Source organism: Carassius gibelio, chromosome A15 (genome assembly GCF_023724105.1).
Source record: "Carassius gibelio isolate Cgi1373 ecotype wild population from Czech Republic chromosome A15, carGib1.2-hapl.c, whole genome shotgun sequence".
Lineage (NCBI taxonomy): Eukaryota > Metazoa > Chordata > Actinopteri > Cypriniformes > Cyprinidae > Carassius > Carassius gibelio.
In genome coordinates this window covers 2961521-2988633 of record NC_068385.1, presented here as the reverse complement: position 1 = coordinate 2988633, position 27113 = coordinate 2961521, and the positions used below count along the sequence as shown (strand labels likewise).

The 27113-nt window shown below is 37.5% G+C and overlaps 1 protein-coding gene across 1 annotated transcript in view; it reads left to right on the top strand.

Moving 5' to 3' along the window:
* Positions 1-27113, top strand: part of LOC128028945 (neurobeachin-like) — a 235933-nt gene that overhangs the window by 160660 nt on the left and 48160 nt on the right. The window contains exons 41-44 of the mRNA XM_052616324.1: positions 12364-12481; positions 14885-14987; positions 16284-16399; positions 20176-20288. Of these exons, the coding sequence (XP_052472284.1) occupies positions 12364-12481; positions 14885-14987; positions 16284-16399; positions 20176-20288 (450 nt within the window). The remainder of the gene's footprint in view (positions 1-12363; positions 12482-14884; positions 14988-16283; positions 16400-20175; positions 20289-27113) is intronic.

Below are 27113 nucleotides of genomic sequence, written 5' to 3'. Positions count from 1 at the left end.
TTGAATAGATGAGGGGATACTCTTCGATCGCACAAGACGTGACCGAAGTGCGCTGGTTCATTCCTTTAGTCATACAAAATGGATCCAGTAAAATTGAAGGGTTATTATTTCAGATATATCACATCCTTTTAAATTATTATTTACAAGTATGTGAACCAAACTGCAAGTTCTGGTTTGGATGGTAAACCACATGTTGCTATCTTAAGACTAGACTTGTAGAAGGCCAAACAATGGCCAGTTTGCCGCTTTGTTTCGATTCGTCACTTGAATCCTGTGAAATTCAAATATCCCCATCCTTCAAATGGAGGGCTGAGGCTTTTGCCCGGTCCAATTCCAGTCAACCTGTTGTGTTACGGGGAACAAAAAGTTCTCAGTCCATATGATCCCTATCCAATTGTTTTGGTATTTCGTTTAATACAAAAGGATAAAAGGCAAAAGGCCCAGAATTGTTGCTTACAAGTGCTGGCAATCCAATTAGAAGTTTGATAAGGGTCATATTAAGGAGTATTCATGCTAGAGGTATTTGTAGTCTATGTATGTATATGTATGTCGCCCAAAAAGTGAGCCCAATTTGACAGAGCCTCGTTTTCACAATCAGATATTTCTGTAAAATGTCATAAAAAGCTAATATTGATTTTATGAGTAGTATATCATTTAATTTAATTCACTTTCTTGTAGCTCAAACAGTGTAGCATGGTGCTAGCAGTGAATGAATGCAATACTATATTTTTTATTATTAATAAAATAAATTATGCAATGAATTATAAAAATGCAGAATGCTTTCTTTATGGGTAAAGGTAAGATTACTCAATAGTAATTGATTAACTTCAAATGTAAGAAAGAAAAAAAACTGTCTCCCAAATTCTCATTCTCTTAGTATTGAAGGGCTTTTAAGTGCTATAAGTTTAAGTGCAAAAGGCAGGCAGCACTAAAGCTATGTTTGTGTGTGTGTGTGTGTGTGTGAAAGGACAATAGTCAAAGCAATATTTCTGGACAGCTGTTAGATACCTGCTGTTTTAATAGGCAGATTCCCCTTGAGGTCTCATTATAGCCCGTAGTCTGGGGCAAAAGAACAAATCTCTCAATTATCCTTTTCTATAGCAGATGTCCTTGCTTCATATTTATATAACATTTACTTGAAACCCATGTCTGCATTCCATAAGTCCTGAAGTTTAGATACCCAAGACCTTAGGACTTAATGAACAACATATTTCAGGTTGCCTGGAGTTGCAGGGACCCTGTTCTTGACATTGCATGTGAGCTCAGGGGCTCGCAGATAGCAGGGGCTTTTGTTTGTCCTCTTCCCAAGCTGTGGATCTTTGAGTGGGTGACAGCCATTTAACGCCACACGACCTGCGTCTCAAGAGCCAGTGTCAGGGCCCTCTCCAATCCTGTTAAGTACAATTGCCATTCATGCTCTGTCCTTTCTGCTTTGAACTGCTCCAGCACTATGTCCCCTGCAGAGCCGGGTTGTGGACAAGAAATTCACATTTTGCCATTAATTAAAGCATTTAAAATTTAAATTGACTTTGTTGTTGACGTCTTATATTTTGAGCTCCAATGACGATGGAAATAAAGAACTGTCAAGCTGGTAATAAATAAACTCACAAACCAGTACTTTCATGTAAATTTTAAGCTCTACAGAGGCTTTTTGTAAACGCATTTGGTCAGTTTGCTATCATGAGTACTGTGGCAGTCATTTTTTATCTTTTAAATATCTGCCACCATGTTTCCTCCCCAATAACTCCAGTCTTTCTCCTCTCAGAGTCTATTGAACGCCCCAATGCATTCAATCGCGTTCAAAGAGAGAGCTGAAGAAAAGACGGAGCATAATGCTTAATAGGTGCTTTAGTAATTCTGAAGTTTTCATTGCTTAATCTGTTCTGAAAAGCTCGGAAGAGAAAAAAGGCCTTGCAAATGGCCCTCAGAGTTAATTTGATGTGACTTCTGTACAATAAGGCCGGCGGAATGCTAGAAGTCTATTCTGCCACGTTACCTTTTCTTCCATCCTCCTTGGACCCTTGGAAACCGCTGCCTAAATGTTTCATAAGACGGCCTGTGTAAGCCACTCAAGTATTCTCTTCCTACAATATCCACTTTAAGACTATTATTACACTGCACTTGAGCCAGAGGAGAGGATACAAATAGCAAAGCTTCAGTCTCTCTTTGTTGAGAGTCTGGGATTGATTTAGCACAATTGGGAGAGTTGTTGTGTTCTAAACACACTTATTGTATGCCTCATTTCTCTCATTTTGCCTTTGTTAAAGTCTCGGTTTCCTTTTTTGTTGATAGCAGAGGCTCAGACACAGTGTGTGCTTACTTTGGCGAATTGCATATGAATAGATAGCAGGCCCCATGAGAACACATTACTTTGAGACTTTCCTAAGTACGAATTTTGTGTAGTTTTGGTACATTTTAGTTTTGAAATTATAAAATTACTAGTGGAGTAATGATTCTTCTCAAGCTGGTTTCCCTGAATGTTTTCTCCCTTCTGCTATTGGTCATGGCCAATAGTCCCACCCTCAGCCATTAGTTGAGACAGTGTAGCTACATCAATGTTTCTCTGGATTCTTATGTCATGTCCACACTAATACGTTTTCGTTTGAAAATGCATCTTTTTCTCTCCGTTCTAGCCTTCCGTCCACACTGACACGGCATTTTTAGTCACAGAAAACTGAGCTTTTTGTAAACACTCTCCAAAGTGGATCAGTTTGAAACAGCCGTTTTCGCATTGAAGTGTGAACATTGAAAACAGAGGCTTTTGAAAACGATGATGGAAGTTTAGGCATGTGACGAATATTGTACCAATAGATATCCGTGTTTATACTGGTATTTTGCACATTATGTGCTATGCACTTTCACACTATTGCTAAAGATTTATACTTTATACTTTGTACACTCTTCATATCACAGTCCTGCAAAGAGGAAAGCAAATTTACTTGCCACAGCTATTTGTGGCAAACATGAGGGCGGTTGCGTTTTAGATCAGACATGCAATCAAAAGTGTGTGCGATCTGAACACGTCAGCGGATGGCGAGTTAATTTCGTAAATAAAAAATACTGCATAAAAACTGCATAAAAACGTCTCATGTCTGTTTTGTGTGTATTATCTGCAGTGTGCTTTTTTGAGGCTTTATGCATGCACAGAAAGCGAATTGAGACACTTTTGGAAAATGCTTGAAAATGCTAGTGCGGACATAGAGCGTTTTAAAATGAAAACGCCATTTTCAAATGTATCCGGATAAACGTAGAGGTAGCCTTAAACAAACAAAGCAAAGTTTACATAGCGCCTATAAATGTCTTTTTTTTTAGTTGACTCTGCATATTAAGATAATGTCAGTTTTTGCTCCGCCAAAGAAAATAGCTCCATCTTCAAGCAACACACGGTAGCACTGTTTCTGCTGAATCAGCAGATTGAATGATTCAGTGATTCTTCCATAAATGATTCAGTGTTTTGAACAAATTTGTTAAGTGAATGATTCAGTGACTTACTTACAAGACAGTTACTTATATCATTCCTAAACAAATCTGTTTTAAATGAATCACATGAATGAATTATTCAATGAATCGTTCTTAAATACAGTTTATCGTAAAGTCTGACTGAAAAATCCCAACCACTTTACCTCAGCAAAATTTGCTAAAAATACACACTTCACATTCAAGTAATACTGATTTAGAGATATATCTTACACACATGCTAGCAAGTGATTAGGTTTGGAACAGTCCCAGAATTTCTCAAGCGGAAATGACCGGAAAATAAAGATTTTATCCTACAGACTAAACCTCTCCCATTTGACTCTCCACCATTAATCAAGATCTTATTTCAGCACAAAAGTTCAATCAATGAGGAAATGCCTATGATCCAGCTTTGGGGAACATTTACTCTTAATAATAAATCACTTTATTGCAGTCTTTTGTATACTCATATTACAAGCATTTCCCTTTTTACATCAGGGATAGAGAAAATGAAACGGATATAAATTTGAACCTCTGTATTATCCTCTGCATTTTATGGGAATGGCTTTATGGGGGTTCAGAAGAAACAGCATGATTTAGGCTTCCAGTTGAGGTACACATTCACTGATGAACCAAGACAAAGAAGAGAAGTCACTTCTATTTTCATTTTCTGCAAAAGACAACAAATCTCTCTTCCTGTAAGTTTAGCGTGTGTTGGAGCTAGCATGTCTAGGTCGCTAACTCTGGAGAAAATAGCTTTCATTAATATGCTGTAATCCAGTGTAATTAGTCAAATAGTCACATGCCAAGCAGATTGTCACAGGCTGTCAGTTTTGGCAGGCTTGCAAGTTGGGCCGCTGTCCCGTTGGCCAGCAGGGAAACACCGAGAGCCCATACACATACATAACACCCACATGCTTCAGCTTAGCAATCAACCACGGGTCATCGGGGGAGATCATTTTTGTCTGACTGCAATAAAACAATCTACCTAGTCAGTCTAAAAACAACATGCATGACAAGATTTTTAACATTGCATGTCTCAAAACCAGTCCGATCTTTGATTACTTTGAAAAGATTCTGTAAGTTGTGTTTAAATTATTACAAAATTGTAATTAATTGTGAGATTTAACTGCAAAAGTTGGTTTTACCGTCAAATGAATTTAGTTCCCCCTCCTTCTTTTTCCTTTCAAGACTTCCTCGACCTCCATTTCTTCCTCATGGTGGGGAGCGATATGCAAAGTACGTGTGCACATGAAATAAACACAGTCAAAATAATTATATCAACACCAGTCTTCTCCTCCCACTCCTGAAATCCTCTAGGAAGCGTTTGACATAAGTTGACGAGGTTTGTCCAACAGCCCCGTAAACGCCGCCCGGAAAGCGTCTCCATGCGGTGCTGGATTAGAGAGGGTAAAAAGATTTAAACTATATAATTACAAGGGGATCAAGTGCAAATTATCTACCATGCTCAACAGCCAGATTACCCTCCACTGAGGATGAAAGCGACTCCCCTCCCACTCAACGCAGAGACTACCATACGCATTCTAGTGCAAACAGATTATATTTTTTTACTTAGGTCATATTGTACCAACATATTCTTTTGTGTGTATTAATATTTTATTTTATTTTGCTGATAATCTTCAAACTGTGTCTGTTGGCACTAGGGAGGAAATCATTGTGGTTACTTTGCGCTTTGCTGTAAAGGACATGGAGAAATCTAAAGGAGTGAGTGAGATTTTTGGAGGGAAGAATAATAGATGAAGGTGTGAGTTTCACAACAGCCGAGTTCGACCCCTCATACTCTTGTTTCCAGATGAATTTTGTGTAATATTTCCATTGCATCCATTGCTACATCAATTTGTGCATGTTGAATGTTTGATTTCAAAACCATTGGCCTTAATAAACACTTTGTCCTCCCTTTGTCCTCCAGCAATAACAGCTCTGGAATGGTTTTCCACTAGATGTTGGAACATAGCTGCAGGGATTTGCTCCCTTTAACAAGCATTAGTGAGGTCAGCTGCCGAAAATCCATCTAAAAGGTGTTCAGTGGGGTTCAGGTCTTGTGCAGATCAGGCACGTTTTTTCACAGCAGATTGACTAAATAATCTCTGTATTGACCTTGCTTTGTGCAAAGTGCATTTTGAGGCTAAAAAAGAAAAGGTCTGTGCAGTTTTACAGATAAATATAGTCTGAGGAAATTTTAAGCATCCAGCATTACCGAAATAGCCAAACCTGTTCATTGGTAGGGATCTCCATATATTTTTGGCCTTGTATTTTATCTCTTTCTATGTGAAAAGCGCAGTGCTTTGTTTGTGACTTCTCTGTGTCAGGCTGAAGAGAGGCTATTCATCAGGCCAGTGCGATTCCAGTCGTCTTATAAGCTTGATGAGTCTCCTAAGAAGGGCCATTAGTGTGGGCTCAGCAAATGGACCCCATAGAAAATTACACTTCGTCGTCTTTTTAAAAAGCTCTTAACACAAGCCCTCTCAAGCTGTTTATCTAGATTAGTGTACATGTGTGCCTAAGGGGACATTTATATGCCTCTTTCTGCTCATTGCTTCCTTTTGTAGCCATTTAGATTTTTGATGAGCTTCACATTTCCCTACAAACCATTATTTGATGAAAAACAAAATGGCTCAATCACCTGCAAGAAGAAAACACCATAACCAACATATCTGTTTTCATGGCACACACAACCTCAAGAGTGCGCCTGAAATGCGGTCCTTGCAGTAAAACCATTATTGACAAACTGGGATGGACATATAAGGCAGTGATCTGTGCAGCGAGCAGAGCTCATATTCATCGGTTTATCACCGCAGTCTCGCTCCGCGACTGAAACCGTGTAACCCTGACACACACTCTCACACACCCTAAATTTATGTTGACAGTAATTATGCAAAAACCATATCCTTTTTCCGGAGATACCTGCTCTGGGAGCCATTCCCCTTTACTTGGGCTGAAAAATGGATTCCGTGAGGAGCGTCCAGTGAGAGGCTTCTGATAATCTAAAGGAATTTTAAATGTTGCTTATTTTCTCTCCTTGAAGCACATGTCACAAATAGGAGAGGTCAGATGGGAAATACAGTCTTTGATGTGTGTGTTTTCCTTTCAGATGAGTGGTTTTCATCTTTTAAAAGGATCTACAGAAACTTCTGGTAAACAGTTTGAGATATGGATCGATGAATTTCACTAATAGTTTTGAAAGAGCTCAGTCTATATCCCCTCCCCCCCTTTTATAATTTTTTAATCATCCGTTGTGCATTCAATTATATCAAATTATGCCCAGCTATGTTCCAGTTGCCTGACTTCAAAGTGTATTCAGCAGTGTATTTTTAAGTGGAATGCCAAATTATACAAAGGCAATATTTGATCAAATAGTACATAAAAACTGTAATGTTGTTTAATATTACTGCAATTAAAAATATCTGCTTGCTATTTTAATATATAATGGCAAAGATTAATTTTCAGCAGCTATTACTCAATTTTTCAGTATCACATTATCTTTCAGAAATCATTGTAATATGCTGATATAATGCTCAAAAATATATCTTGTCTTATTATAATCAATGCTAAGAACAGTTGTGCTGCTTAATATTTCCCGTACACGCTATTCAAATGAACAAAATTACACAGCTTTGGTAAATTTGATTACAAACAATTCAGTGACTTTTTGGAGGACATGTTGTCCAAAACTGCTAAAATTAGTTTACTTATGATGTAAATTAAGGTCGAAAGGGCAGGAGCAGCTTTGAGGAAGAAGTATGTAAGCATGAATTTGGTAGCGACAAGGCTAGGTGAGAGGACACACACACACACACACACACATTTATACACATGGTGGGCAGACTGGAGTAGTCACACCTTGTCATTCTGTGCTATTTCTCATGAAGCCAGTAGCCAGCAACAGCCGGCAGTAAACAGTCCAGACCCCCACCTGTTCAAAAACAGAGCCTTTGGTAAAGACTGTCACATACTGTGCTGGCCTTTCCTCTCTACGACTACAGTGCCACAGCATGTCTGCTTTCAAACTCAGCTGCTCCTTACAGCAGACACCCTGTACCCTGTATGCAGTAAAGGCCTTTTACAAGCTGCAAAAGTCACTCAGCATTTTTGTATGTGTGTCCATTATTGCTGTTGAGTGGCAGTGATTGTGTCAAATGTCTCTTTAATTTCCATTCATTCTCTTTAGAGGAAAGACCCACCCACAAATAAAAATTTTCATCAGTTCACACATGACATGACTTGATTCTTACATGTAACTTATCAAAATGCATTTATTAAGTTTTAATATGCAAATGAGATTTAAGAGTTAGTAGAGATTAGGTTAAGGTTTTCAGTGAATAATAATTTTTATTTAATCAAATGGCTTAAGAAAACATAAATATATCACATGAAGATGTTAGAATAGTTTAATTATTAATTTTCAACATAAGTGTCAGACTTCGTCATATGGGTTATGCATTTATGATACTTTCATGTTTTATTTAATTTAATTTTTCAGGTTTTTTTTACTTTTTTAAAGTAACTTTTTAAAAGACTATTAAAATGTCATGCACTTTGGTTTTCAGTGTTGTATTATCTATTAAACATCTATTCATATTTGAAAAAGATAAAAAAAAAAAAAATTAGATAAATACACTGTAAGTACACTATAAGTACATGTTAGTACATGTACTGTAAAATAAAGTGCAATTATTATTATTGTTCTTGTTGTTATTGAGCCTCTAATAATTTATTTTCAATGTAAGTATCAGACATACTAATATGAACTATACATCTATGGAACTTTTATTTATTTATTTTTGGATCTTGATACTGTTGTAGCATGTGTGTTTGTGTGTGTGTGTGTATACTTTTTTTTTTCTCATATGTCTCCTCGTGTCCTTAAGAAGAAGAAAAAATAACATTCACATGGTGGGGACAACAGTTGGGTAAGTAAACAGTAGCCCCTTTCACACATTAATACCAGTAACTTGCCATACAATTATGGAATTATATTTGCTTAAAAAATAAATTCATGTAACTTTATAAAACTGAACGTAACTTTTTCAGAAACTATCAAAAATATGCCATTGCAAAAGAAGAAAAATACAATGAAAAAAAAGTCTCTAAAAAAATTTAACAGGCTCTTCAAATATGCGTAATTCTTTGTTAATTTTTTTCAAAGATTATTTTTCGCTAATCGTGGATACTGAATGCATTGCCACAGATTTCGTTTTTCGCTTCGCAGTTTTCTGTTTTTTTGACACAAACTTCTCGTGGGGGCGGGCTTAACAGTGATGTACTCTGATTGGATAGTGTGCTTTTGATGGACAGGTGCTCTCTGACCTGGAAGTACAGACATCACTCAGTGGTGCGCATATCCATATAAAATTACATGAATTACTTGTAAATACAGAAATGCCCTGGCGTTCTGTCTTTTTACTGGTGAAGCACCATTCACAAATTGAAATAATTTATAAATTCTGTAACATCATTAACCTCAACCTCAAAATGACCTCGTAATGGCTGAGTCTCGCGGTGATGTGTTTGTAAACATGGAGGGGTGGACGTTGTCAGTGTTTTTATTGATGTTTTCATTTGTTTCTCAGACATTCACATTTATTCAGCTGCTTTTGACCAAGAGACATTGTATAGATGACTTTAGACATTTCTTCCGTAAACAGTGGAGAGCAAATGTGTCATCTGCGTCAGAATGTTATGATTGGCCCAGAGTAGACGTCTTTCATCAATGCGTTCTGAACTCGTACATGCTCATACGGGTAATCTCGTTGTGTGTTCACACGGAACACATTACAGGTTAATTACTGATAATGTTACAGAACAAATTTACCAGTATTTTTGAAAAGGGCCTGTTCACACACAGTAAAGACTGTATGTGTGAAAGAGGCTATTGACAGAATTGTCATTTTGGTTACACTGTTCCTTTAAATGTATCTATGTGCAGGTAAGATGACTGTTAGGCTGTGGATTGTGAACCTATTTAGCTCATATATACATTTTCGCTCCCTTATTCACCATAGGGAGCAGTCACCATTCTTGAGATAAGACAAGTGCTTTCAATTTCTGGACACATTTCATCCTCTCTCATTCCACGCACACACACACACACACACACACACACACACACACACACACACACATATTCAATCCCAGCAGTGGAAGCCTATTAGACAAATCTGCAGAGAGCCCAGCAGAGGTGCTGTGATGGCAGGTTGTCAGTGCGACAGACGACCAGCTTTATAAACATATCAGTCATGCTGGCTGTTCTATCCCCGGCCAGACTCAGCACACATTTGACATGCAGAGGGATTGCACTCATCCCTCGAGGGGCTGGGTGAAAAATGGTGTCCGGTTTAAAAATGATGGATCTTTTTGATGTATTCACCCCGTCATAATGTTCCATTCGGCGGGCAGTTTGCGGCGTCCTTTGAAGAATAAGGATGGTGAAAAAGATTTGGCTTGGATGTCATGCTCAATAATAGCTGTTAACGGCAACTAAACAAGAAGAATGGTGGAGCCAATTATTAACAGGAGTCTAGTGTTTAGAATCCAATTTTCAAGACTGCACTGTCAACAAAACAATTGCACTTTTATAAAATTGCAATATGCAACAGACATGTTAATTTGCATCTGTTAGGAACCTTTTACAACTCTAACAGCTGCATATACAACAGACGTAAGCATCCGAACGTGGGCTAGGTAACTCTACGGCCCCTGTGTGTGCGCTGACAGGGCATGAGCAGTGAGGTAAATGCCTGGAGCCTGTTCCTGCTCGAATGCTGCTAGTGTGATTAGATTGGGGCAGAAGCCTCCAGCTGGCAGGCCTGTCTGGGACCCGGGGCCGCTCGCCCTGACACTCGTCACCATTGTGACACCTCTGACAGGCAGCGGACAGCCCAGCCAGACAGGTTCATTAAGCCCCATTTTTTACAGCTGGGCCTCTGTCCTTCTCTCTCTCTCTCTTTCGTCACAATGAGAACAAAAAGACGGGAGAGAATAACGACTGCACTTTGTCAAAAGACCTCTATGTCTACAGGGGCACTGGCTTGTTGATGTTTGATGTGCCAGCTCTGTTGTTATGACAAATTTTTTTCTGATGTGACCTATTTTGAGACGGTTTTTCTCCAGCAGTATCTTTTGTTGCCAGCTAACCCTTTGGCCTGTGCTTTGTCACAGGAAGAGACAGGCGAGGGCATGTGTAGATGCATATAAATTTGAATATACGTCAGCTGAAACAAAAGCAGGATTATTTTGTTATGTTTCTGTTTTCTTTCCTTTTTTTTTGAGGGCAAGTACCTTTCATTGCAAGCACCTGTCACATTTTGTTCAGATATAAAACAACTACTACTTCTTAATATTTCCATTTATTATTATTATTATTATTATTATTGATTACTAACCCTAATAATAATAAAGCACAACAACATTGTATTATTTTACTTGTAATAATACATAATTGTTTTTAGCATATAGTATTTATTATTATTGTTGTAATTATTATTTATTTTTTGCATTATTATTATGTTTTATCATTTTATAATTTAGTATTATCCATAATTAGTTTTATTAATATTTGTATGGTTATTTTGCTTGTCATTGTGAATTATTAGTACATTATCATTAGTAGTAGTAGTATTACAAATATGATACTGTTTTATCATTATCATTGATATTTTTTTATTATTGTGTATGGTTTATTTTGCTTGTCATTATTATTTATTATCATCATCATCATCATCATTTTTTTAAAATATATTATTATTGTTTATTATATTATTGTATTTATTATTATTATTATTAATATATTGTAATACACATTTTTATCATCAATACAAATGTTTTTATTATTATTGTTGTTTTTGTATTTGTTTGTCATTATTATATGAATAATAATATCCCTTCACTATTTCTCTGCTGCTGTTCTGCTGTTGTTCTTCATCACTGGACCTCTAATACCAAATCAACCTACTGTATATCTACAGCACAACAGCTCTTTGAGTTTATGTCTTTGGGGGGCAAACCTATATCTAACATTGGTTATTGGTGGTTTGTGTGGAGTGAGGTTACCCATGGTGGTGGATGGTGAGCATTTTGATCGAATCCGTTTCCCCAGAGACTCAGGATGCTCTTCAGTGTCAGCATTGCACTTTATTCTAGAGAGAAATTAAGTAAAGCCTGTCTGGTTGGTTGAAGCTTTAGGTGCTTAACTTTACAAAATGTCCCAAACCTTTCCTTACCTCTGCACCCACCCAGAATTGGCTCTTATCTATATGCCACAAGACATTCTCTTTTTGGGTTTTGAAGTGTGTGAGTGTGTCTGTATGTTTGTGTGTGTGCATGTGTACGTCTTGGTTCGTCAAAGTGGTAGGTGGGGAATGGGGTTCGCCTCATTCTCACTTGTCAGGATGAAGCTCTTGATCCTGCATATGAGGTCCCTGGGGGTCTCAGAGGAGAAACTCACTAATGATCACCCCCTCTTGCCCAGGCCCCGTGTTAGTATTGATTATTTACGCCCGCCTTACCCCCGTAGAGACTTGTGTTCTAACAGCACCACAAGAGAAAAGACGTGTCAAAAAATGGAGGAAAGGTGGAAAGGTGCGCCTTTGCATCATGAACAGAAAGCAGCACCTTTTTAGAGATGCCTCCATTTTGAGATAATCAAAGCCTGGCCTGCTGTCGCTCCATGGATACAAGCCAACATTTTTGACGGGAATGGAATATCTCGCAGTGCTTCGTCAAAGTGGCTTCATGGCACGGTGATTGGAGTGACAATCAAACAGCAACTACGGAATGTGTTTCCTGAGCAACGATCATAACACGTGTGACAGCGTATTGAAAAACGGTCTGGAAAATCTGTTGGATTGCACTTTGGTTAACGTATCTCTTTCCTTTGCCTGTGCGTAGGTGCTGGTCTACTCCGATGGGCTTCACGGTAAATGGATGTTCAGCGAGATCCGAGCAGTGTTTACCAGACGCTTCCTGCTACAGAACACAGCGCTGGAGATCTTCATGGCCAACAGAAGTAAAACTGCCCTATGTGCTTACCAAGTTATGAATACAAAAACAATGGCCACTGAAAGTTTCTAGTTAGTTAATAACAAAGGAGTTAAGAGCCCTACACTTTGAGAAAAAAGGTACAAAAGCTGTCATTGGGCAGTACATTTTCACAAGGGTACACTTTGTATGTTATTTAACCCCAAAATATGCATATTAGTACCTTAAAGTTAAATATTAAAGGTGCTGTATGTAAGATTTTGACTGTAATAAGGCATACAAATACCATAATATGTTTTAAGAAACATGCTACATTAACATACTTGTTTAACTGAAAAGCAATGCTACAGTCAGTTGTTCTGCTTTGCTTTGTGTGCATTCCAGGCCCGAATGTCAATCTTTTATTTGGTTCGTGAAACCCGCCCTCTGCCAGTTTACCCAATTGTATTTCGGCACCCCGCGTTGCCCTTGGGTGGAAAACACTGCTTATTTCATTTCATTAATCATCAAGTGCGCTCGTTCCTTTTTGTGTCGTCAATCTGGCAACATGTTTCTGTGACAAGTCTGAGGAGGACTAGCCAGGTGAAGAAAACCCTCTCCAATATTTTGAATTTGGATTGCAATACCTAGTTCAACCACTTGGTGTCAATCCAACGATCATGTGACACTGAAGACTGGAGTAACGGCTGATGAAAATTCAGCTCTGCACCAATGGATATTAATTACACTTTAAAATATATTAATAATAACAATGAAAAGTTACTCTAAATTGTAATAATAATTCACATTATATACTGTATTTTAATTGGATAAATGCCAATTTGAGTGACCAAAGTCTTCTTTCAACAACATACAAAAAATTACTTCTTCATTAATTCTTTAACAGATTGAAAATATTATTTCAAGTTATTGTTCATTATTAGTTTGTGATATTTAACGCATTAACGAATCATAACTAATCTTTTGTGGATAACTTCCTCCCTCGACATTTATATTTAGGTCAAAGAAGGGTCTGAAATTGATATGAAATCAATCAAAATTCAACCAAAAAGCTTTTAAAGGGTTAGTTCACCCAGATAGCAAATTTATGTAATTAATAACTTACCCTCATGTTGTTTCAAACCCGTAAAAACTCTGTTTATCTTTGGAACACAGTTTAAGCTATTTTAGATTTAGACTGACTCGTTCACGAGTGAAGAACCGGTTGCATCGGTTTTCAGATCACCAGTAGTTCTTTCGGACAGTTCGATTCAATAAACCGGTTGAAGAAACCGGTTCACCGGTTCTTTTGCGCTCGACGTAATGGCGTCATTTGCGATGATTGCACTTGATTCAAGCCTTCGGTTTACCCGCGCTCATAACACTAGCACAGAATCAGTTCAGAATCAATCACCAAAAGAATCAGTTCAGTTCAGACGCTCTGTGTGTCGGTCTGCTTCACACTGAATCACACATGCGCAGTATCATCAGCTCCTCGGTTCACGAATCGGACGCGTCTGACGGAAACGGTTCTTGTCTCGTGAATGAGTCAATGTTTTGTTTGTTATCTGGCTCGGCTCGGTGTTCATCTTCAGTTCTCTCTTCACAGCAGTTCAGTCAGTATACTGTTTAAGTAAATGAATTACTCCGGGATATTGGTTTGTTTGAACTCAGAGGGAGTGTCAGCCACATTAAAAAAGTTAACAGCTTAAGTCATTTGTGGATTAATGCGTATTAGAGATGCGAACCGTTTAAAACTATTCAGTTCGATTTGGTGAACTGAATGATTCGTTCGCAAACCGGATATCCAGACTGCTTTGATTTGAACTCTATCTCACACAGACACGGAAGAGAAGACAATGCTGAATAAAGTCGTAGTTTTTGCTATTTTTGGACCAAAATGTATTTGCGATGCTTCAAAAAATTCTAACTGACCCTCTGGTGTCACATGGACTACTTTGAAGATGTTTTTCTTACCTTTTTGGACATGGACAGTAGACCGTGCACACAGCTTCAATGGAGGGACAGAGAGCTCTCGGACTAAATCTAAAATATCTTAAACTGTGTTCCAAAGATAAACGGAGGTCTTACGGGTTTGAAACAACATGAGGGTAATTTATTAATTACATAAATTTGCTATCTGGGTGAACTAACCCTTTTAGCCATTTGTCCTGGATTCATTGCTAGCAGAGATTTATAGTTCTTTATAGTGCAATATAGTGTCTCCCCATTGTCTCCACAAAATTATATGCTTATTTTAGAGTCATCAGCTCTTTTCTCTATATAATTGTTATTTATTGAGATTGAGAATAGTTTGAGACTGAACGATTCCTAAGCTTCGTATGATTACCTGTTCTGTAGTCTTTGTGCTGTTTGTGGAAATGTTTACTCATATTTGGATGCACTGTACTGTAGGCCCTTGTTTAACATGTGAAGTCATTCCCTCCCTCAGCGTCCGTCATGTTTAACTTCCCCGATCAGCCCACAGTGAAGAAGGTGGTCTATAGTCTTCCATGCGTTGGCATCGGCACAAGTTACGGCCTTCCACAGGCCAGGCAAGTCTGTTTCTAGTTCCCTGGAACACCTGCATGTGGTTGCCATTCAAAATATTGCTCAAAACAATGTTTACTTCATCCTTATGTTTAAAAGTTTAGCATGATGACCACATCAAATGTCAGAAAAGATTGATCCTGAATGTACTCCTTTGCCGTGCAACTGTTTGGTATACTTTGAGGTAGAGGTAGTTACTTGCGGCATGGGCGTTTTTGAATATTTGTTCCTGACTGAACCTACCAAATGATCCCGTATTATTTCAGGGGTTTCAACTGAAGTCCATGGGAGTCATCATAAGTGCAGTAACATGTAGACATTGTACAGTACTAACTAAAATATCTATCTAAATTTAATGCTCAGCAAGCATAAAATGAGAGTATAAATTAGCATATTTTAGCATCAAAGTGGTATTATAGTGATATTTCATTATTTAATTGTTAATTTTTAACACTCAATTAGTTAAATATATATATATATATATATATATATATATATATATATATATATATATATATATATATATATATATATAATATTATATATAATATTATAATTATAAATCAAATAAATAAATGTAATCCACTTCGACTAAAAAATATATGATGCTCTTGAAAATTTACTGTTTGTCCATTGCATCAATAAAAAGTTAATTTGATGCAGACATGATGGCTTATCGTACATTTTAGTATGCCACACTAGTCTGGATAAGTGTGAGTTCATATACCGGTAATATTGAAAATCTGTTAGATGGTGCTTCATTAAATTCAGGAATGCATTTCTGGTATCATAACTAATAAGAAGTACTTTTCTTGATTCTTTTGTTCTTAGTCAGAATAAGTTCAAGTTAGGTGTGCATAATTATATATAAAAAAAACACATAAGAAGATAAAAACATGAAAGAAAAAAAAGAAAGTGAAACATAGAAGTCCTGCACGTGGATGAGAATCCCTGAGATAGGTCTGATTCAGGCGCTGCACCAGAATACTGTTTTTCTCATATTTTTAGCATGTGTGCTGTGTATACTTCAAGAGCAAAGATGAAGTATGGTCATCTGCAAAGAATCTCTTTTGCTGGAACTGATGCATTCATTACACACCACAGTAAAGAGCGTGACAGCCTTGCGTGTGTGAGCTGGTGTTCTCTTTTGTCTTTTTTTGGAAGCTAAATGTTACAATATCATATTTTGAGTTATAATCCATCTGCAGAACAAGTCCACAATAATCAAAGTAAATGAAAGCAAATGTCGAGTTGGACCTGAGCCTTACTTATTGGTGCAGTTTTGTGCTTTTTTTTTGCAGGCGGATTTCTTTGGCCACCCCCCGTCAGCTCTTCAAGCCCTCTAATATGACTCAGCGCTGGCAAAGACGGGAGATCTCCAACTTTGAGTACCTGATGTTTCTCAATACCATTGCAGGTCAGATCTTATTTGCTTTTCATTGCTAACCATTTATTTAAATGAAAGCATTTTGGACTATTTGCAATCACGTTTGTATTGAATCTTTTGGTTTGGCTGCCAGCAAATAATTTTATTTTATTTTATTTTTTAAATTGTGTTATTAGTTTCTCTTTTCAAACAAAAATATTCTCTGACAAAAATGTACCCTCTTTCCCCTCATTATTTATTTAGAGGCTATATTTTCTCTTTATACTTAGACGCTCCATTGTTGCGCAAAAGCGAGAGCTGAGGACTCTTTGGGATAATTAGTGTGTCTCGGAGTTGAAATATTCTGTTGCAAAGTCTCTGATGTGAACTAGTGAGAACTCTCGCGTACACACACACCTCCTCTTGACACTGAAATGTGTCATCCCCGCTCACGCTGCACATTCATGCATATTTATATTTAGCTCCAGTGTGAGTTCGAAACATTATTGTCAGCTAATTAGATGTAAGGCAGAGTTGGAACGGGGTAAAATTCATTAAAGGCAGGAGTGGTAATGACCTGTGCTGACAGAGGTGTCGGTGAAGCATGGGCCCACCGACAGGAGAGAGAGAGGGGTGATAATGTGAAGCCGGTCCACTCCTAATTAAACACTATTGCGGTGATATTAACATCTTCCACCCAGGCCTCGGTCCTGTCAGCTCAACCTCCGCTCATCTCAACCTTTTTCCTCGTCTCGGCCCCACTTCACCATGTGGCATTAACCTGGTTAATCAAGTCTACCTCATCCTACATCCGGCCTATCAAGATCATTATGCTCACAGTTTGGGATGGATTTATTTAGTTTTAGTGTTTGTATCAGAACACCAAATAACTATTTTATTTTTATTTTTATATATGTGTTCAATTTAGGCTATATATATATATATATATATATATATATATATATATATATATATATAGCAAAAAATCAATATGAGAAATAAAATAAATTAAAAATGGTTGAGGTCTTTATAAATCATGGAAGTGTTTTATCTGAAGAGGTGGCTGTTTAGGAGTTTAATGACTGTCATTTGTGATGGGTATGGTAATTAGCTCATACACACTGTCATCTCCAACCATCATGACAGAACCCAGAACCAAAGCCCAGATCATCAATATCCCCACATCCTCCACACATGCTGTCATGAACTGCCGTTAATTCACCACACTTCACAGTACACCCTGGACTACATTGCCCATGATCCATTGCACCAATCACAGGTTCACCTGATAACAATCACACCGTGCACCTGAGAACAATCACACACAAAGCACATCATCAGACACACTTTATAAGCATTGGACTTCTTCTCACACACTGCCGAGTATTGTTCTGCACATATCCCTCGCCTAGCGATAGCTGCGATACCAAGCCATTCCATGTTTGTTTTTATAGTCTTGTCTTAGTATCTAGTTTTCATAGTCTTGTTTCAGTTTATAGTTTTCATAGTCTTGTTTCAGTTTATAGTTTTCATAATCCTGTTTCAGTTTATAGTTTAGTCTTTTTCTTGCTTTGCCCTGTTACTCGTGTTTTGACCCTTTGCTTTGGATTCTGGATTACTCCTCTTGCTTAGCCCTCTAGATATTGTCCGTTCATCGTAGACCCAGGCTTGCCCTTGGATTATTCTTGTGTCTTGCCCTCTATATACTTGTTTGCCATTGTTTGAATCAGGCCTGTTATGACCACGTCTCTGTCCAATAAAAGCTTGCACATAGATCCGCACGTCTCATGTCTTGTCAGCCAAGTTACACATGCTCACATTTTCAGCCAGGTATCTGAACTGAGATGCATCTATTGGTTAGTACCACCTTTTTGCGAAGGTCAGGATCAGGTTTCATTTGTGCCCTCCCCAAATTCCACAGGAAATACCAGGCTTCCAGTCCTTGTATGAGTAATAGTACTATAAAGATGAAATAGCCCCAGTGTATCTCTTCTTTAAGAGGTTCTGTGTATCAACATGGCTAAGCTTCAATGGTGTCCTTACAGCTGCAGATCCCAAGTGTAGCCAGACAATCTGAAAACTTTTCTGTCCAAACAGCAAGCACAAATCATATCAGCACCTTTGCATTGCTCACAGAAGGCTATATATCAGATTGGCATTTCCCCCAAATTATTTTTTTGTGTTTTTGTGAATTCAAAAGCTTAAAGTTTATTTCTTGACAACAGCTTTCTTTCTTAGAAAATCCTATATGTATATAAATATTTGGAGCAGAACCTACCTATACACAAATGTATGTGTGTGTGTGTGTGTGTGTGTGTGTGTGTGTGTGTGTGTGTGTGTGTGTGTGTGTGTGTGTGTATATATATGAGGGCTGGGCAAGTTAACATTTTATTATCCCATTAATTGATTAACACCGACAATAATTTTATCAAGCGTTAATGCAGTTTTTTATTATTATGAAAGTCTGTTGCTCACTGTCTCTGAATACACTTACAGACAAACCATGGGTCACAGGAGGGGTGGGATGTTAATCAGCACTGGCTTGGGATGGGTGTCATCATGCATATCGACCAATAAGAGCATTTAAATACACTGAAATTGTAAAACACTGTATTTTTTTGCCTAGTAAATGTCTTTTGAATTTTTTTTTTTTTTTTTTGCATGTTTCGTAAAAATGTTGAAAAGGTCTTTAAGTTAAAAGGTTCACAGCCCTAGAAGACAGACAGACAGACAGACAGACAGACAGACAGACAGACAGACAGATAGATAGACAGACAGATAGATAGACAGACAGACAGATAGATAGATAGATAGATAGATAGATAGATAGATAGATAGATAGATAGATAGATAGATAGATAGATAGATAGATAGATAGATAGATAGATAGATAGATAGATAGATAGAGTCTTACATATATCAAACCCAGTGAAGACTTTATCATCTGACATAAATTATTAGGCATTTAGAAAAGAGGCAAACCATTTTATAGCTCTGTTCTTATGATGTTCTCCTCTGACAGTTCTTACCATCTGAAATCCATATTCCTAAAAGCAATGAAACAGGCACAGAGCAGAAAGAGAGAGAGAGATAAGGAAAGATGGAGAGAGATGGAAGGATAAAGACAAAGCCACATCTGGCGTACTGTATGTTGCATTGCCGCATACATGTTCCGTCATGGATACTTCATATAGGTCTCCATGGTTACCATAACTCTCTAGCCAATCAGAGTAGAGGCCTGACTGTGCCACAGGGAGGGGTTTCAAGGGTACGGTGTCATCTTCTAGAAGAATTTGAATGTCTTTAATTACAACCATGCTACAACTTCACAGCACAATATTCACTTTCAGGAAACTTAAATCAAGAAAGTAGTAGCACAAAACCTTTCTGACCCTCCACTGCTGTAATACAGTAATTAGGCTCTGCAACAGACAACCACACTAACACCTGCCTGTTCATCTTGTTGAGAACTTAATTATTATGAAAACCTGAGTTTATATTTGATAAATTTAAAGTTTTTATAATCTCAGCGTGCAGTGGGATAAGATGTATGCATTCAAATGCAACACGCTTGTTTCTTCTTTTTTATAAATGATCATGATCATGATCATGATCAATGATCATTCATGCTATCAATTATGAATTTATGATGTCCTAATAAGGATTCTGCTCACACTCCTCCACTGGGAGATGAGCACAATAACCAGTAGTCAAAATAATCTGGACCAGAATGATTATAGGTCAAAAAGGCGATGCTGGTGGTTGGATTTCCACTATGTTGCCCAGCAGCCTTCTAGTAATTTCAAATACTACTTTTAATCTTTCAGGAAGGACATACAATGATCTGAATCAGTATCCTGTTTTCCCATGGGTCCTCACAAACTATGAGTCAGAAGAGCTGGACCTCACGATTCCTGGAAACTTCAGGGACCTTTCGAAGGTAAAAAACATCAAAACACAATCCATCCATCCATCCGTCCATCCATCTGTCATCATTAACGTTAAAAATTTCATTATTGATTCCAGCATGAGGGTCAAAGTTTAAACATACCATTTTGGTGTCTGAATCAAATAAAATGTATTAAAGTGATTTATATACAGTACACAGAAAGCCTAGATGCATGTAAATTGTCTGCTGTAATGTTTCAAATAACCTTTTTGAAAAAAACTTCAAAATATGGGTGAAATAATTTTCCATTGTTATTCAGTGGAACAAACACATTCATGAAAAGCCATGTTTCCACTGAGTGGTGCAGTCCGGTACAGTAGGCCTGCAGTGGCCTACAGTGTGATTCGGGACAGTGCACGCTGATCCGGCTTGCGTTTCCACTGCAAACATTACCTTTACTTGTTAGGCATGGTGTATGTAGAAAAGTTGTGGTCGACGTCATTCTCACATGAAGGAGAAACGTGACATTGTCTGTGTGTAGGTGTGAAAACATACAATTCTAAAATACTCTGTTATGTTATATTTTTTGTGTTTGCACACTCTGCTTGAGCAGCATGGCGGAAAGAGAGATGGAGACACCTTTCCCTGTGTGTTCCTTTGGTACCATTCACAATCGATCTGTACTTATTAAAGTATATTAAAGAAAAAGTGATCATGCAAAATTGTATTATATTGTAATAAAAAATGTCTCTCTAGCAAATGGGTAAAACCTAGAGGTTTGAAGGACAGTGGCAAAGTTAGTTTAAAGGAATAATTCACCCAAAACTGAAAATGTGATGTTTATCTATTTAACCCCAGGGCATCCAAGATGGTAGTAGGTGACTTTGTTTCTTCAGTAGAACACAAACTCAAACCGTTGCAGTCTGTCAGTCATATAATGGGATTTAATGGGAATCATGGCTTTGAGAGTAAAAAAAAACATACACTAACAAAACCAAATTAAACCCTGCGGCTTGTGACGATACACTGATGTTTAATGACATGAAACGATCAGTCAAGAAACTGAACAGTATTTATATAGTTTTTACCTCTGATTCACTGCAAGTTTTGGCGCGTGATGCGGCTTCTTCATCTTCTTGCTTTATGGCTGATCACAGACTTATAAATTCATTACCGCCACCTATCCTTCAAATGGACCACTGAAATTCCATTTACAATTTCAATTAGGAGTGTAAAACATACAAATTAATCATTTTAATGCAAAGGGAGAGAAAAAAATTTATCTGTATTAAAGTTTTTTATGCTTGAAAATCCCTTTTCATCATTATTTCAGTTTTGTATGCTTTAGATGTAATAATTAGCATTTTTTAATCTCCACTTTTCCTCTCCAGCTGCTCTATACCTTTGTCAGATTGTCACATTCTCTTTTTCTCATGCACTCATTTGCTTACGTTTACATCTCACAAGCTCACTGACCTGAAAACCACCACATTCCTGTCTGAGCGTATCTTTCTCCATATAACGCTCTCTCCTCCGCACCCATTCCTATCCTCATTTCGAAATAATTTCTAAAACTGCAGACTAGAAGACTATTCTACTATCGTTTTGCTGTTTTTTCAACAGCCATTTGTGGAGACAGTTTAAGTGGTCGGTTCTTGGCTGAAATAATTTTGTGGAAAAGATCTAATGCTGTTGGCTGTGCACTATGTTGAACCTTAGCTATAATTCTTACCCTTTCTGCATTCAGCATGGGTAATATCTGCTTAAAATCTCTCTTCCTACAGCACTGTAATGCCTGAACATGTCAGTGTGGCACCAGGTGGGCAGAGGAAGCCCCCTGGCCTGAGGAAGACAGTGATGTATTGTAATGTATGCTTGTGACATCCACCCTGTGCTGTTTACCAGCTTGAGCTGCCTTCATTAGCAGTAGTTCACAGGTCTGCAGCCGTCCTGACGCATGTCCTTGGCCGACCTGGGGCTCTAACCTCTGAAGGTTCAGCACTGCTGAAACAAAAACAGGGGCTTTAACCTCCCTCCTGAAGACCCCTGCCTTTGTTCAATAATGTATGGAGGGGTGTGCAGCCTCCGGGGTGAATGTGCGTAGGAGGGGAGTGTGTGCTATTGTAGATAATGAGGTAGGCAGCTTTTTCGGTTTTGTGATGAATATTCTTTGTTCAGTTCCTCTTATTTTTTTCCCCGCCAATGTTATCGAATGTGTTCATCCATGCTAAAGATGCACCAGCTAGCAGGAACTGAAACACTGGTTTCCTTTAAGTTAATGAGTGTGAATTTGATTTGAATTGGCCACATCCTACAGGACGTTCAATTAGAATTTGAACTGGAATGACATAATGGAATCACACTCTATTGATCGGTCTGTCCGTAATTGTATCCATTGTTTTATCTGTCATTCTATCTATCTGTAGTTTTATCTTTTTTTTTTCTTCTGTCTGTTGTTTTATCTATCAATATTTATGTCCAGGTTCAAATTAAGCTTCATCCATTGTTCTGTCTGTCTGTTGTTCTATTGATCAGTTTGTCTGTTTGTATTTTTATGTTTGTTGTTCTATATATCATATCTTCCATCAATCTGTCCATATATCCATCCATCCATCCATCCATCCTATCATTTTATCTATTGTTTTGTTTATCAATCTATATTTCAAGGTTCAAACAAGGCTTTATTAGGCCAATTAGTTTTTTTGTTAAAAAACTATACTGTATAATTTTTTTTTTATAATATACATCACTAAATTTAATTCCACTTCCTTACATTTGAATTCAAAATCTGCATCCTGTTTGCTACATCAATTCAAATTAAATTTAAATTAAATTTAGAGAATTCAATTGGAATTTAAAATGCATTACCAATTCAACTTTCAAAATTCTTCAAAATCTCAATTTTATACACCAATTTACATCCAAACTAATTTGGGCTAACTGGGGGCAAAAACAAATAGTCAGCTTTTAATATGTGTCCTCTATAACCCCAAAAAGCAAATATAGCCATATTGCATTGCAAACATGTCTTGGAAAACATGTAAGTTGGGTTGCAGGTTCTTCTGAACACACCCTTAAATTCTCACCTGCCACTCTCACACAACTCCCAGAGTCCCAGACACGCAAACCTGCACCGCAGTTCCGTGAGCCGTGGTCACGTGACCTGTCCAGCAGGAAACAGCTGCCAGTCATACTGGTGAGAATGCCCTGCAGCGCTGTCCTGATTGGCAGCATTGTGGAAAACTGCTGAAATATCCGGCTTGATATGTATCATAATTCCCCTCTCAACCCCACCTACAATACACACCTGAAGTTATTCCACCAATAGTGTGTGCATTCAACTGTACAGCGAATAATGAAAAACAGGTCTCTGGGCACCCCAGGGCTAAGACTTGCAAATTTTTGCATGGCATCTACATTGACATGGTGGACAGATTTATTAGAATCTAATGATTATTTCCTTTTTGACAGACAGGTGGCTGATAGAAAAGGGAAGCCGTCTGGCTCGCAGCTATTAATTGGTGCGTGCTAATGCGAAGCCCTCATACGCTGGACCCGCACCAACTCTCTGCTGCGATACCACGTTATTCCACTTCTTTTGTGCAGCTTTGACAGGAAATTAGATGAAGTGTCTCTAACGGATCTTTTCGAGTGGGCTAGTGAGGTAGAGCGGAGAAATTGACAGCAAACATAATTACCTGAGTTGTGCAAATCTCTTGTTATGAATGTCCGATTGTTCAAGCGAGCATAATTCTAGTTGACTGGACTTGCATTCACACAATTATCTCACCAAATATGAATCCCCATGTATCAGTCAAATATTTCTCATGAGTTGTTTTTCATTTTTATACATTCAAATTTATATTTGTAAATATAGATGTTCTGTAATAGACTGGGTTGCCAGTTCTCTCTCTCTCTCTCTCTAAAAGTATTTATTTATCTATGTAATGCATTTCTTTTCTTTTATTAATTTATTTATTGAAAGTGTTGTATTTATTTATTCATTGCTACTTTCTTTTAAAAATGTTTATATTTATTTCCTTTTTGTTACAATTTAAATACTTTTTCTAATTACTTTTTAATTCTTTTATGTTGGAAATACAAAGCATTAAATAAAATAAAAAGCATTGAGGAGACTTTTTCTTGCACCTTGGAGAATTTCAATGCGTCTATCCATGTATTTACATAATGCTTACATAAATGCATAATTTTGACATAAATATGGAAATTTGGTTGTACATTAGGTCGCCAGTTCTCTCTCTCTAAATTTTTAATTAGTTTGTTTGTTTGGTTTTTTAACATGTTATTTATTAATTTTTTTATATTTTTTTAATCACATTTTAAATGTTTATCTAATTAAATTTTTAGTCTTTTATGTTGAAACTTAAAATCAAAAGGCATTGGAAAATACTTGTTTTTAGCCTTCCGGCTGTTTACCAGCTCACGACAGAGATGTGCATTATGGGTAACGCTGAGCAGACCTGCCTTTACTTTCAGAGATGCCATATCTGTTTTTTTTCTCCTCTCTGCCACCATTTTCATCCACTTCCTTGGTGCTCGGCAAGTCTTTTTCAGAGCTGCATCTGCTTTGTTTTGACTTGCAGGAGCTTGATTGCATTAGACTGAAGGTGCACATTGTGCTCTCGCTGGCTGACGAGGCCAGTGAAAACAAGTGCTACTCCTCCTGACAGCGCACTGCCGGCACACACATCCTTAATTCAATTTTCTCTGATATATGAAATTCTGAATGAGTGTCTCCAGGGGAGTTAGTGCAGATTGCACCAAATGACGGCATTCTGTCGCGATGCTCTGGATAAATGACTGGCTTATCTTTTGAACATGAGAGAGTAGCCCTCTTAATGATAATTGTTCTTGAAGCTGTAGTTTGTATGCTGCAAACTGAGGTAACCCGAGGAGAGGAGGACTTGTTTTAAATGTTCTTTTCTTTTGGTTAGCTGTCATTACATTTCATGAGCTCCACAAAGCAGACCTGTCAGAAACAACAATTTTTTTTTGCTATTTATTTACCAGAAGACTTTTTGACAAAGTACATCTTAGCTGCTGCCCATACTACTGTAGCTACATGATTAGAGCGTGGGTTAACTATAATGACAGCATATTTATAAATTGTCTCATGATACTTGTTTTAATTTCCATAAGCAGAGGCAACAGTTGCATTCATAAAGACGAAATGACATGCGCATCCAGTGCGATTATCATAAATTTACGGTGTAATTTTAGACTCAAAGCCTGCATTTATATTGTTCCTGCTCATTAGTAGAATAAATCTTTGCATCTTCTTTTAAAAAGTATTTAAAATGTGACAGCCATTATAAATAGCTTAACCCCAAGTCAAATGCTTATCTTTTATAGAGAGTGAATAAATGGATGCTTAAATCTTTTATTTATTTATTTTTTGGCATCTTAAATCTTATTGTCTCTAATACGGCAGATAGCTTTTTACTTTGCAGCTAATTAGCTTACTGAACAGATATTGTCCCTACTCAGGTGTCTCTGAGGGTTTGATTTAATTAGGTCACAAGGGAGCTGCTCATATTCTTCATTAAATACTTGACTAATATGTGTGATGTGACATATACTTTGGCGACCTTTATTTTTTGCACACAGATGTGTGCATCCTAATTATAGTTCATGAAACTTTCAGGTATCACATAGTCATAGAGTTAATTAGTTGCTATTTCTTATATTCTACGTAAAAAAAAAAAAAGAAAAAAACATGGGAACTATGAGAACTAAACTATGAGAACTAAAATTTTATATTATAATAACATTACTATTCGTATTACTGTATTTTTAAAAATAAAAGTGTGTGAAATATTACAGCATCTGGTACATTTTATATGTTATATATGTTATAAGTTATATGTTTTTTTTTTTCTTCGTCAGATCACATGCTTAAAATATTATGGACTGGTTTGCCAAGATCCAGAATTCTCTTGTGAGTTTTTTTTTTCTTCTTTCTTTTCTTTCTTTCGTTGAATTCTTTATCGGCTTCTCTGCTCTCACTATTAGCATCTGTTGCGGGGTGTTTTTCCAGATAGCTTGGAGTACGAAAGTCTGGAAAGCCTAAAATTTACACCAAGCCGTGTATTTATTTAAAACCCATTCCCTACAGGGTCTTGCATAAGACAATTGCATGGTCCTTTGTTCACCCTGTTAAGTGCACTGAGCATGTTATTGAACACTGAATACAGGAATATGAAAACTGAATGGGAATTTTGGTTTGTAAACTCCTTCATCATCTCTTTTGGAGCATTAGCCCCTCCAGAAATTGTCATAGTGCAGTTTTAAAATGACTAAATCCACACAACTGAAAACAAAGACAAACGGTTTTGGTGCTTTTTGACAGAGCTGGAAAACATTTATGTTGCCTGTCTGTTCCACAGCTGCTGTGCTGAACTGGACAAACACTCCACGTCATGCCAAGCACAATATTTCCTCAGTTAAGTGGGTCTTTTTGCTGCTATGAGATGGACTCATCTTGCAGCCAGAGCCGGTCCCACTCAGAACGTTTTTACAGTGTGCTAGACTTCCTGTGGCTGCTCACCCAATCACGCTCAGCCCTAGACGTCACATGGCAGGTCATTATCAGCTCATAAATCTCAACAGATCTCCATAAACTTCTCTTTCATTTGCCCCAACCGTGCTAACATCGGCATGGATGGTCATTAAAAATGAAAGGAACTGAAGGCAGAGAGGTTGAGGAACGGTTTTAAAAATTTCTTTGCCAAAGCGTGATTCAAGTAGGCTCGGTTCTTTCTGGGAAAAATAGCAAATTATGAATTTGTTTGTGGTCCATTATCCTCTGCATTAAACCATGTAGTGTTGTTTCTTTTTATTTGAAAATGCCAGATA